Raw genomic sequence first — 14,041 nt, forward strand, 5'->3', positions numbered from 1 at the left:
TAGATTTACTGTGGCTGCTGCTTTGCCATTTAACAAGAAAGAGTAAGCACACAAACTTAACCATTTCATTAAAAATTCAGCAGTCTGTACTCCCTCATTAGCACTTTTTACCCTCTTTTTTGATAGAGAATCACAAATTAAAATCTAGTTTAACTCATCCCAGCTTGGCATGGCTGCATACAACTCTTGCTTACACATTTGCTTTTTCAGGGACTGAAGTTATTTTCAAATGCATTCACCCATTACAAAAGCTTTCCTCTGAGATCCATACACATTCCCTTTGAAATCCAGGAGCTGAACTGGTTTTAAAACCCTTGCAACTCCCTTCAGCCAAAGGCCTATGTCAGCATGATGGTTAGTGCTTTTTCTTACCTTTTTTTTCCCTTTTTTTTTTTCTTTAAGATAAATTTTAGGAGAGAGGTCAAAAGTTAAGGTAATTTATAAATATTACAAATGAATTTCCATTAACTCTGGAGAGGCTATGGCTGCTTCTCAATGTTCAGCCTAAGAAGAATACTTCCCAAGGTCCTACAAACACTGCAGCTCTCCAGGGATACCCTAGGGAGATGTTTTGACAGCTTTGAAGTTTGGTTTTATCACATGGTTTAGTTCCTAATGGATTGCCTTGGTCTCCTGGATGGCATGTTTGTTCAACTTGCCTTCAACTCTGTTTATCCCTTTGTAAAACAGGTATTAAATGCAAGTCAATGCAAGCCAGAATAACAGGGCAGAGGGGGAACATTTTTGCCAGGCTCCCAAATAAGATTCAAATAGATGACAAAGTGAGAGTTGCTCAGTTGTACCACATATTACACATGTGCATTAACACACTTTTTCCCTGTAAAAAGAAAAAAAAGTGCAACTTAAAGGCACATTTTCTCTCTTAGATCTGCCTAGCAGGTCTCACTTTTGATATTTGGAAACATCTACCTCACAGGGGCCTTGAGAGGGTGAACATCAGGGTCAAAAACCCCCATATGGCTCAGAGAAAAGAACTTTTCCTTTCAGCTGGAGAGGAGAATAAGGTCATTGACATATTAATGAATCTTGTAAACTGCCTTAATGAAGTTCTAGTTTTCTTTGCCTTTTTCTGAACTCTGTCACTCCATTATACATGTAAATTTAATTTATTTTGGAGTATATTAAATTTTCTGCTGCGCGAGTTGCAGTAAATAATAGTTACAAGTTAAGAAAACAGAATCCCATTCCTCTGTAAGTAGAGAAACAAAAATATATCTGCCAGCTCCCTTTGCTGTACCACCAGAAAAAAGAAAAAAAAAATTGTTACATTTACCAGCCCAAAAGATAATTATTTATACTTTTCACATGCTTGGAAGTTCATACACATTTCCCAGCCTCAGCAAAACAAATATAATCTGTCCAAATCTGTCTAGCATATACTGAACTTGAAGAAAATTCTAAATTTCACATTAAAAAAATTAAGGGGGAGGGGTAGATAATTAATTTCAAAACAGGCTTATGAAAACATTCAAACAATAAGAAAAAAAAAATGATAAGCTGGGAAGAGATTTTTTAACTTACCACAAGAGTAAAGTACACCGTAAAGAAAAATGATAAACTACTTGTGTAGCCAAGAAAGCCTGTAAAATAACAGTAAAAATAAAAGAGAATTTATAAGGAAAGTGATCCTAATGTACAGCTAAAGCTTTACATTTTAGGCATGTTTTCTATTACAGTGCTTGGTATCTGGGGCTTAGGACTCAGAATAACAACATTCCAACTGCCTGTCACAGATCATTTATGTAGTTTTGTAGGGCAGAATTAGAACTGGCTTACCACTAATGGCATGCTGTAAGTAAATGCAGCTCTTTAATGTTCTGCTGTAAAGATTTTATTTTAGTATTGCAGACAAAATACTACTGCAACCCAAGTAATAGGTTAACTAGGCAGGGCTGGAAGGCAGAGCACTACAACAACTTAAGTAATCACCACCACCAGCAGCCCCCTGCCAGTTTAAATAAATAAATAACCCATTAAGGTTTTAAAGTCTTCAACTGTAATTGCTACTAAAGTAGAATAATATTCGCTTCTCTCCTTTAATTACTCACCAATTTTAGGAAGAAGGGCAAGAGGAAAAACAATGCAGACTGAAGTAAGCAGCAGCAGCAGTCTCCCATCGAGGTACCAAGACCTGTTGGGAAATTGATTTAGGATTGATACCAAGCTCAGGACTCTTAAAAATATGTTTAGTTAGAACTGTGATCTTAGACAAAGCAACCACTAGGACAAGAAAAAAAAAAATTCCTGTCTCACATGCAATTTACATGGATTTGTACTCCTAGTTTTGACACTGACATAAAACAGAGCTCCCAGATAAAGACACAGCAGCATCATTCTGTAAGAAACCAGCACTGCAAGCAATGTCCCACAGGCAAGTATGTGTCTGCATGGACCAGGGGTCTGATGTGTGCCAATTAATATTCCTCATCAGCACAATATGCAAATCCCTGCCTTGATTCACAGCAATGGTCAGAGGGAAGGGTATTTCATACTCTACAGATTTCCTGCTGTAGTACCTACATAGCACAGTGTGTATTTAAACTGTGTTACAATGAGCTGCATATTTACACAACTGAAGAAACAGCAACATCAATTCCCACTCACTGCTGAGCTTCCCTTCCTTGCATACATCCATGAAATATGTAAAGGACAGAAGGGATAAAAATTATGCTGATGAAATCTGGTAGAATGTTTATACATAAAACCACATTAAAAAAGCATTGCAGAGGCACATGAAATCCTCACACATTTAAAATCTATCTGAAGCATCAAAATCCCATCTCTGAAGTGAGGAAAGCACAGATGGATAAGTTGTTAAGCAACAGAAACATCTTGAGGGTGGCTGCCCTGACTTGGCAATAACCATATCCTGCACTGATAAACATCTTGCACATCAGCCTCCAACTTTACCACCTATAAACACCTTGACTTTTGACCTTCCAGTTTATTTAGTCCAGGATATGGTTAGCACCTAATAAACAGGCAGCACCTCAAGTTATCATGAGGGAAGTACCATACCACCTGTGTTAAAGAAGAATTATCATATATATAGGTTTAATAACTACTGCTATACATCATGGACAGCCACTCGTGCCACTGATTTGAAAAGAAGTGTAATGTAAGTGAACAGAGAAATTTCAAGGTTGAGGGCATCTTCACTGTATCAAACCCAAAGCAACCATTAGGTTACAATGTCTATAATAAAAACAAGTCAAAATCATCTTCAAAAAATGTATTATTAGCTATGTCTGCTACTGCTACACTGAAGTAGCAACTTTGCCAAGATCAGCCTCTTGCTGTAGCATTTACTCTTCACGTTGTTATTATTTAGCATTCATATATTTTTAAACTTTTTCTTTCTTTCTTTCCAGTTTGGTGGATGTTCAGATTAGGAGGAAGAGCATCATGGCAGAGAACATAAGGATCATGCACTATGTGTAGATGTGGGATCTCTGTTTAAATCTCCTGATTCTAAACATGCAGCAAACCCACAGCTGCCACCGAGGTTCACAAGCTCAGCAGAACAGACAGAAAATTATTTTGGTTACTTTATGGTAAATGAAAAAAACGTTTCTGGGTGAGGGAGGGAACAGAGAGCAAAACAGCAGTGAGGAAATGAAGGAGAAAAAGTAATTTTGTACACTGCTTCGTTTTGAACTATCAATTCTTATACCTAAAAAGACCTCAAAAAACTGCTTAGTGGGCTGGTTATTGGAAAATGTGTCCATTATCTCCCCAAAGTACTGCTGTAAAAATACACTTATTTTCCAAAGGCAGAATAAATGTTTTGATAGTGCCTTTAAAATCAATCTGATCTGTAAATTTAATCCTATATGATAAAAGCATTCAAAATATGAAATACAGCTTATAAATCCTTGACTCTGCTGAAAAAGCTTTGGCATGCAGATGTTTCTCCTCCCTCCCCCATATTTTAACTAAAAGCAGACATTTATAAATCGCTTTAATTTCATTCCTGAATTCAACAGAACAAGATATTCATATGTTCTAAATTAGGATCTTACTCTCAGTTCATATCAATTATACAACACACAAGCAAGACAACTTAATTGCATCAATCACATCCTCTGACAGGGTCATTAAATGTTAACAGAGGGCTCACAAATTACAACTTTTTAACACAATCCTCATTTGAAACTATGTTCATGTCATCAAAACTATGTGGAATTCTTGTTATGCAGACAGAAACATCTCCACTCAATATTAATATGTGTTCATATTGTATGGTTTTGTTTTTTGAAAAGACATTAGAATGTGTTAGACTGGCTCTGAGCCTTTCAAACACAGGCACACCTGCTAACCTTGATCTATAAAAATAATTTAATGCACAAAACGTTCTTTAAATGGCTTTCCCAAATGTACAGCTCAGGAGGGTATATGCATATAAAATACTTTCACAGATAGTTTCAATGACACTTTTGATACATCCTAAATACAGTTAAGATAAATTCTGCACCAAATGTAAGTGTATCAGATGCTATAATGACCTAACAAAAAGAGAACAGCTGTGTAATCCCATCTGGAAACAAGTGGTCCAGGTAAAGAAGTAGAATCAAACTATTCAATATTTATGCCCTTTGCATAAATAAGTTGCTTCTTAGGCTTGATATTTGATTACCTATTTTTGTTGAACAATTTCCTACAATTCAAAATGTCTGCTAGTAAAAATGTACACTTAACATCTGCAAAAAAAATCCACAGGAACAAAACGTTATGATAATGGCAAAAGAAATTAAATATAGATGTGGGCATGCATATGTGCATGTTCCTGGAATACTGCTTGACCACTGCACTTGAACAATTTGCTTGGGCAAACACTGGAGAAGGGAAACTGTGTTAAATAAACATTGATTGATGCAAGAACTCCAATTTACAGAAACTGGATGAGACCAGGCTGCCAATCACCTAAAGACTGGAGCTGTGGTTAGGATTCCTATGGACAATCTCAGCTCTGTCTAAATGCAAAGCTGAACTTCATTCCCATCTCCAACTGTAATTTCAGCTAAGGAAAAAGAGTGGGTGTTGGCAGAGCTGACAGATCACTGAGGATTACAGGTGATTTGTAATAAACAGTTCAACACTGTAACCTGAGTGCAGGAGATCTGAGATAGACCTGGACAGACAAAGCTGTTGGGAGCATTATCCCACAGGCAACTTGATGAAGAAGTTTTCACAGTGCCTTTTTCAGACAGAACAACCCTCTGAGCAGCACAGAGCACCTCCAAGTTCTACCCAAAAGGAATTTTATTAAGCTGCTTGTTTCAAAGTATACCCTTGCTGAAAGAAAAGTCACTTTGCATAAACAGAGCTGACATAAAATTAAAAACAGTTAGATGTTAGATGCTAAATTTGGGGCAGATTGGAACACATGCAGCAGATACAGCAGCAGCTCAACACCACAGTGTATGGAGAGTGAGGCTGAAGTATGTGCTTGAAGGAGAAGGTTACAGCACCCAAATGAAAAGCTGATGACTACCACAGCTGGTACATGATACATTAGCAGACTAAAAATAACATACATATACATAAAATGTAATAGTTTAGGAAAAAAGAGAAAACTGACAAAAAAAAACTTTTACTAAAACTGGAGGGCAGAAAGACAGAAAGCAATATTACAGCCACAATTAATTTTTCAAACTCATCATAAAATCTAGAAGTTGTAAGTGATAAAATAGAAAATCAATTAAAGTACCTTTTAACAAACTGATTTCCCACTTAAAATTTACCCACAACATCCAGGAATAATACAAGCATTGCTCAGCCTTGAGACAATTTCACCACATTTCAATCCAGAGCAAGTTTTGAGCTCAAAACATCTGAAAATAGCAGTTTGGAAAAACAGCAGTAACACACTCCAAGATACACTGTCACGAAGGACAGCAGCACTGGAACAACTCAAACAAGATATTTCAGTGCTGAAGCTGCAGTGTTTGCCTTAGATTTCTTGTGACAGTTTTGATGGAAAAGTGAGGGATGCATTCCTTACAAACAGCTTTACAAACAGCTTTACAGCTCAACAGCGAAAAATAACTTCTTTACTGGGAGCCAAGTTTAGGAATTATAAACCAAGTCTGGAAACATGGCATTTTTCCCAAGGCAAGTCCAATTACTAGAGCAAGACAACAAAGTATTTCAATATAAATGCCAGCCATTTTTTGTACTGTGATTTTGAATTATGTGAAGTGATAACATGACAGCAGTGGAAATGTTTCCTCTCCTCTCCCCCCAGCACCTTCCTGCTTCCCCTTTTAAAATATTGCAGAAAGGAGATTTCTGTAGATGGAGTTTTGCCATTGACTTTAAGGCCGTAGGACGGGAAATGAGGAACGAATCACGCTCCGTGTGTGTGTGTGCTGCAAAAGACTTGCACTTGCCAAATATATTTCCTATTCCAACAACTCATGTAAATGACTATTTATTTTCACATGTGAGATCAGAGAAGTGTCAGTACCCATCTCTTTCAGCACTGCTGAACCCCTTTTTTCTTCAAGACAAACACAGAATGCACGATTTGTCCTTACCCACTCTCGGCTCCGCTCACAAGCCCTGCAACAGCCCCAGGAAGTTCAGACTTCACAATTAACAGATAAGATGACATGGCTGCAAACAGAAGCAGGACAGATTTAGCAGGGGAACAGCAGCATCTCAGCCAGCAGGGCTGGAGCAGCGGGGTTACGCCTGGAACATCTCAGCTCTATGTGAGACACCGCGGCACCAGAACCAGAATTTATTTTCTCGTATACTTCCTTTAAAAATAGCTGCAAGTATTGCACTGATGTCAGCTAATGCCTCCAAAGAGACTCTTACAATGTGAGTCTTGAAACAAGGAAAACATAATCCAATGGACTAAAAGGCAAAATAATATAATATATAGGCCTGCCCTTCTACCTGGGAATACAGACCTACAGGCTAGAGACAGACTGTAAGGCTGCAGCACTCCTCCTTCCTCTTCATGAGACATTATTTATAATGACAGCAAACAATATTGGTTTCTGTCAGGGTTTTAAAAATAATCAGTTTTCATAGATGTTCAATCACTGTTGTACAAAATAAAGACAGAAATTCAAACAGAAGTATAGGAGTTGAAAGGGTTTTTTTTATATACTGCAAGGTTTGGTCCTCAGAGCTAAGAGGATTATCAGTGAGAGATCCCTGCTTTGCATATAAATCCATCAACAACAAGATCCCAACAATAATATCAAGTGCAGAACTGTACAGGAGTTGTGAAGCAGAACAGAAATTCTTAGCTACTCTTACAGGAGCATTGACTTGAAATTAAATGGTTTTAATTCTATTCAGCAGAAAGCAATCCAAAAGCTCCTTCACTTTTCTTCCTTTACTAAATACTGTGATCAAAGGAATGCATGAGAGGGATTTTAAATCCTAATTTACACCAATATAAAGGTCTGATACCTTCACATGTTGCTTTTTTATGTAACCAGTATAGAATTACTCAAAAAATCAAGGTTTACAAACAGCTTCAACAAGCATCAAAGCCTATGTGAAAGTAATTTCCATCTAGCAACAGCAATTTTACTAATGTGTCAGTAAAAGCTCAGTTACATTTAGTCCCTGACAAAAAACTCATCTGTTGTACTCAAATTTTACTGTTCTGTATTTAGTAATTCTTTAGAATTTTACCACGGTGTATTTATTCATGCTTTAAAATTAAAATTAAAACATACACTTTGAAAAGGCAAACCAGCAACCTTTCATAAGATGATATTTGAAGAAGTTTATGGCAGTTTTTTTATTTAAGAAATTTTTTGAATCTTAAAAGAAAAGATGTGTGGACTCGAACTCTGCTGTACTAGAGCAGTTACTGCTAAATTCTAAAGAAATGGTAAAGTGGTCCCTATAAAGAAAGAGAATTCTATTAATACAAAGTGACATCTACCTACCACAAGGTTAAATTAAAACCATTTGGTAAGTCACTAAATAATAATATGCACTTCCCCATAATTAAAAGCTCTGTTTTTCTCCAGTATTTATGCATAGTTAGTGATATGTAGCTGCTGACTGTGTGCTGAGGTATTTATCTGCTGTCCTGATTTACTCTCCTGTAACAGAATACAGATTCAACCAGAGAGAATTACAGCAGGCATATTTCTAAGTCACTAGAATTTGTAAGTAAATTAACCCAATTTTTCATGCTAAGTTGCAGGCAGCTGTGTATTTCATTCTCATTTTTAAGAAAACTAAGTGGGGGAGGAGGGAAAAGAAAATTCTTCTAAATTGCAATTCAACCTTATTTATCTATTAACCTTCTCTCCTGTATGATACAATACTTTATACAAAAGCAAGTCAGAATTTTCATATATTTATGTCCTTTAGGAAGATTTCAAAACTAGTTCTTTTCCAGTCTTCACTGTAAACCTTCAAATTAACTTCCAGATCAGATTTCCTCCAATATGCAATCTGTCACTCTGCCCTTGCATTCCTATTAGCCTCTGGCTAATCACTTGATCACTTATCCTTTGTTGCTCATTCTTTGTTTTTAAGAGGAATCCTATTTCACTGAATTCCACTCCTAAGGAGGGAGCCAGTCCTGCACAAGAAACTTGTGCATGCTGAACATTTGTATGCATCTTTCTTCCTTTCTCTGGGCATATGGGAAACAATCTCACATAGTAGGATTTTTTATATCCTCTTGTTTGTTCTACAAGATGAGTAATTAATATTAAATAATCTTATTTCTATTCTGATGCTTATATAGGACCTGAATCTTATGCATGAATCTGAGCAGGATGCCCATACTTTAATGCAGTTTAAAAAGCCAAATTCTGCTTTTAGTTTATTTGCAAACACAGTTTTAATTCTCTTCAGGAGAAACAACTCCTTGTAGCTTTATTTGGCACGAAGACACAAACCACTGTGTAACTCTGCAGCACACTACAGAGTGAGCAAAGAACATGGTTGGTTTGTTTTTTTTAAAGATGAAACTAAAACAAGGAAAACTAAAACAATGTGACAGTCTTTTTCTACTAGGAGTTAAGGGTGTAGAATGTGGCAGACAAAGTCAGGTATCCTTTGCTCCTCAATCTGTACCTCATTTCCCTGACACCCCCACAGCCAGAGCCACATCAGGTTGTGTTGGACAAATGAAACATCAGCTCTCCTTGGCAGCCTTAATGTGCAAAGGAAGGAAGAGATTACACAGCCACAAGACTCAGCTGTGACAGCAGGGAACACAACAAAAAGCACACCCTGGTGCTCTGATCCAGCCCCCTCTGAAATACTGACACAGAACAAACCATGTGCAGTGACTTTGAGGCTGCAGCAATAAGGGGATGCCACAAGGGCTGAACTACAAATAAGTGAGCAACCTTCATATGGTCACTTCCTAATTTTTAGGTTCTGAATTTACATGTATCATGTTAATTTTAGGTAACTTTCAGTATGCACTTCAGAGCTACTTGATGGAGAACAGCTCTAAACTTCTCAACACACCAGAACTCACCAAAAATCATAATTATGTTACTAGTTTATTATTCTGTAGAGTACACTGTGATGAAAGCAGTAAGAAATATTGCTCTTAAAATGCCTATCACTTTGCCATGATCTGAAAACTTGGTATTAGCTCTTTGACAGAAAAAACCAAGAAGTTTACTAAAATATAAAATAAAGTAATTGTTTTACACTTCCATTACTACAGCCTGCAGTGGCAGCTGTGACTCTTTATAAATACACACAGCATGCATACATTATTCAGAATGTCTGTGCTGTGCCACCAATATTGTTTAACATCAAGCATATGTGCTCCTAAACAGTTGCTAGAGAAAAGGTTGTTTATTAGTCCTCAAAATATCCTTCTGAGGTAGCCCAAACTTAAAATACATGGGTGGTTGTTTGGTTAGCAGAAAAAAAGTGTAACTTTTTCTTATTCTTATTCTTATTATTCTCCCCAAAAAGAGACCAAGTCCACAGCAAGGATATTGGAGAATGTACAATAAACTTAGAAGTAAGCATAGAATTTGTGGTGATAAATCCCTTCAAATCATTTCACTGAAGGGACTGACTCTTTTGCTTAACTTTTCCTCATCTGCCACTGCAGATGATCATAAAGATATCCCAATAAAGATGTCCTGCATTTTTAAGCACTGTGCAAAGATGGAAACAAGCTCCACTCCATCTTCCCACAGGTGAAGAGAGGGCATGTACTGCTTTTAATATTTCCTATTAGTGGAAGCTTAGCAAAAAAAATGTTGGGATAATTTATCTGGTTTTAAATATAGATGTAGAATGGAGAGTGTGACAGAAGATGTAATCTTTGTTCATATGGAGAAATTCCAACAGGTTATCAATTTCTTTGTCCTTTCTGCTCCCCTGCTTCCTTTTCCTTCTATCTTTAGCTTTTACCTGAATTAGTCTGGAAATTACCCATGGCAAGCTTAAAAAACAAACAAAAAATCCTTCTTATTTTACACAGAACACTCAGCCAGCAGACTTATTTTGCTAAAATTTCATTAGTTATAAGTTTACATTTATGCTAAAAGAATAGAAAAGTTTCCAACATAGCTCATCACATATTCCATTCTGCAGTACAGTGCAGGCTGGTATTTCTCTACATTTACTTTTTTTTCTATTACTTGAAGCAAGCTTAATATTCTTTACAATATCAAACCTTCCAAAAACCTTCTACTCACTGCAATAGGAAAACACAGGAGCATGGGTCATCAATTGTTAAATTAGTACAGGAGCTGACAAACCTGCCCTTAATTAAGGCAGCTCTGCACTGGAAATCCTCACTTTGAATCAGTCAGGATAATTAGGCTTTCAGGTCAAAAGTAAACCATGCTGTGAAAACAAACATTTAAGTTTGTTTGAAAACAGAATTAGGTTTCCCATACTTAAAGGAAGCTCAGTAATTTCTTAAGGTAATAAGGATGCAGGTCTCAGCATGTGAAAAGCTGTATTTTATTTTATTCCTCCAAGATTTGCACCATTCATTAATTTTCAAAGTTTCTGGAGTATTGTTCTTGCTGATTCCCCAAAGGTTAGTCCCATCCACCCCCTCAGCATGAAAAAAAAAAATGCTTTATTTAAGTTTGAAACAAATTTTGCAAAAACTGCAGAATGAATTAACTTGGGGGCGCGGAAGAGGGAAAAAAAAAAGAGAAAAACACAAAAGAAAATAATTTGCAATTAAAAAATGCTCAATTAGCTTGATAAAAGAGGGGCGTTTTTACACAGCACCTTTAAGCAGGCACTCACAGAAAGCACAAATACATATTTTGATGGGGGGAGGTAAGTTCAATATTTCACGGATCACCTCGGGGGGATGTGGAACGCGGCAGAAGCTGGAGGTTCCCGGGCTGCCGCAGCGCTGCCGGGAGGCGGCTCGGGCCGTGCGGGGCCGGGCCAGGCCAGCAGAGGGTGGTGCTGCTTTTTTAAATACCGGCTTTTAAAAACATCTGCTCTGCACAGCGCCACAGCCTCGCCATTGATCCCGGGAAGCTTGAAAAATACAAAGCACGCGACTGTAAATGCGAATTTAGGGTGTCTGACACTCACAGCAGGGTCTCTGTGTATCGTCTGTCACCTCGACTGGTCATAAAATCTACAGAGCTGCATCACCCATTGGAATGAATCCTGTCGCTTCAGTCACCACCCAGGATAAAAATCACTCCAGGGATACAGAAGCAGCTTTTTTACTCATTACTTATCCTTACAAAGAAGCGAAGTGTGTACCTTTGAGGACACATTGTCTCCAGAATATGGAAACAAAAAATCAAAAAGCACCAGTTATAGAAATTACACAGAGAAAACGATTCTTTGTACACTTAACAGCTGTCTGGAAAGTTCTGCAATGGCAACCAAGGGAGATTATCTGAAGACATTGGAAAAAATAAATATTGTAAAAATCCCGACAGAGACCACCTAAGCTACATGGTAGTACCACAGGTTTTACTGCAGCACTGCTAATAAATTTTAAATGATTAAACTCCTGTTCTCAGCAGTTGGGACTGATGTTTGTGTGCATCACAGCCACCAGGCCCTCTGGGCTCAGCCACATCTCAGGCAGCAGTGACCTTCAGCTGATGGCAGCCCCAGCCCTGGGAAGCATGCTGGAAAACTCCACATGCTTCCTGCTAGACCTCAGTGCTGGCATTTGTTAGTGCTGGCAACGGGCTGAGAGCTGCTCTTGTGCAATACTTTATTGTGCTTGTCTCCATTTTTCCACCAGCCTTGCTCAAAATCAGCCCTTCTCTAACTTTATTACACTGGCTTTAGGAGTCCTGCTTGGGTACACAGCTGTGGACTGTCCTCCTTTTCAGTCACATCCACAGAAAGGACAATTCTAGAAGGAGAAATTGCTGTCCTCCTTCCTCCCCTGCTTCAGAAAGCACCTAGGAAGCTCACAAAGCTTTCCTGGCAGGGGAGAGGGAAGGGCTGTGTGATTCCCAGCCATGGCTTTAGCCCACTGTGCCTCATCCATCACTTCCTAGAAGCACAACACTATTAAACAATAGCAGGGAACCCATCCAACTGCATCTGCTCCTGGGAAGGATGACATGAGGAGCAGCAGAGATGTAAAACTGAGCATTTCTGACAGCAGCCTCTCTCTCTCCTTGTGTGCCTCCTGCAATTCCTCAAGGGCTCTCTCCCTTCTTTTAGGACACCTGACACCATCTGGGACCCTTCAAGAATCTCTTCTTCAGAGCAGTGAGAAATGGACTTTGGGAAGATCACTCAAGAGAAAGATGTGTGTGATATGAGAGGGTTGGGAGGAGCAGATGAACAAACTTGAACAGCCTGGGAAATGCAATTTGACAGTTCCCTTTCTCCTGTGCTCTTTGCACCCACACATGCCAATCAGCCCTTTCAAAAACAAGGCAGTTCATGTGAAACTAAGCACTGGTCTTCTACATTAAAGGGCTGCTGGATTGGGTCAAAAAAAAACCTGAGAAACTGAATGTAAAAATTAGTAGCACTGACCATCCCACTCAAGCTTTTGTTTCCCCTCATTAACAAATACCTACATTACAATAACATATTCATTATAAGGAGAGCAAGGCAAATGTTCTCCAAGTTTAGTCACTCTAAGCTCTACATAGTTTACAAAGTCTTTTGAGTTATGGTATTAAAAGGACTCTAATTTACATTTGGATTTTGAAAAGCTAACTCAGTATCCTTGTGCATCCTTAATCTTAGTACTTTAATTTTGGTATTTGTGTTATGTGGATTAATTAAATGCTTTCCAAAGGACAATTAAAAATCTGCAGGAAAAGTTGAATACTCATGTTAGAGATGTATGTTAAAATGCCAAACAATGTACTTGAAAACTTGAACCTTAATTTGACCAATCAGTACCTTCCTGCAGCTGTACAATTTTTTTTTTTTCCCCTTGGGTATCCTGTTAATAGAAAAAAAATTGATTCCCCTGTCTACACAAATCCCTAAGTGTATGCAATTAGAATGTCAAATTCAAATTTGCACATTAAGCTTTCTTTTAGAAAAACAAAAAGATGACAAATTGGAAAGCATAACTATTAAAATTATTACTAAAATGCTCTCTCTACCACAAATTAATGTAAATCTCTTCTGCACTTCGACTATTTTTAGAAGGGATCAGAGCAAACTTTAAAAAAAGCCCAGACTAGATGTAGATAGTGACAATAATCCTGGTAAAGTTGCTTAATCACAAGCCATCTCTCATTATCTCATGCTCCCTAATCACTTCTGAAATAAGATACCATATGATGCAACACACCCAGGTCTGATGATGGAAGAGGTAACACAAAACAATTTTATTTTTAGCCTTCCTGTGAAATCAAAGATGTTGACAGTGTCTGGATGTGTGCCCAACAGGCACCTTATTTCTGGTTCCTTCAGCCAGACAGAAAAACAGAAAGAGGGGAACACTCCAAACCAGCACAAAAGGCAGAGCTCAGGTTTTTACACTTAATCCTGAGCTGATTTTTATTAAGAATAGAACAGAGGAGATTATGAACTGTGATGAGGAAGAAGGGAGAGTTATATTTCCTTTGACAACAGAACC

At 37.9% G+C, this 14,041-nt stretch overlaps 1 protein-coding gene across 2 annotated transcripts in view; it reads right to left on the bottom strand.

The window, feature by feature from the left end:
• The window catches only part of SLC38A6 (solute carrier family 38 member 6), a 37,398-nt gene that overhangs the window by 13,681 nt on the left and 9,676 nt on the right, over positions 1-14,041 (bottom strand). For both annotated transcript variants that reach the window (XM_079309331.1, XM_079309330.1), the window contains exons 6-8: positions 6,561-6,639; positions 2,070-2,152; positions 1,543-1,601 (exon numbers count right to left, since the gene is read on the bottom strand). In XM_079309331.1, coding sequence (XP_079165457.1) covers positions 1,543-1,601; positions 2,070-2,152; positions 6,561-6,639 — 221 coding nt within the window. The remainder of the gene's footprint in view (positions 1-1,542; positions 1,602-2,069; positions 2,153-6,560; positions 6,640-14,041) is intronic.

This window comes from Erithacus rubecula, assembly GCF_903797595.1.
Source record: "Erithacus rubecula genome assembly, chromosome: 6".
NCBI lineage: Eukaryota > Metazoa > Chordata > Aves > Passeriformes > Muscicapidae > Erithacus > Erithacus rubecula.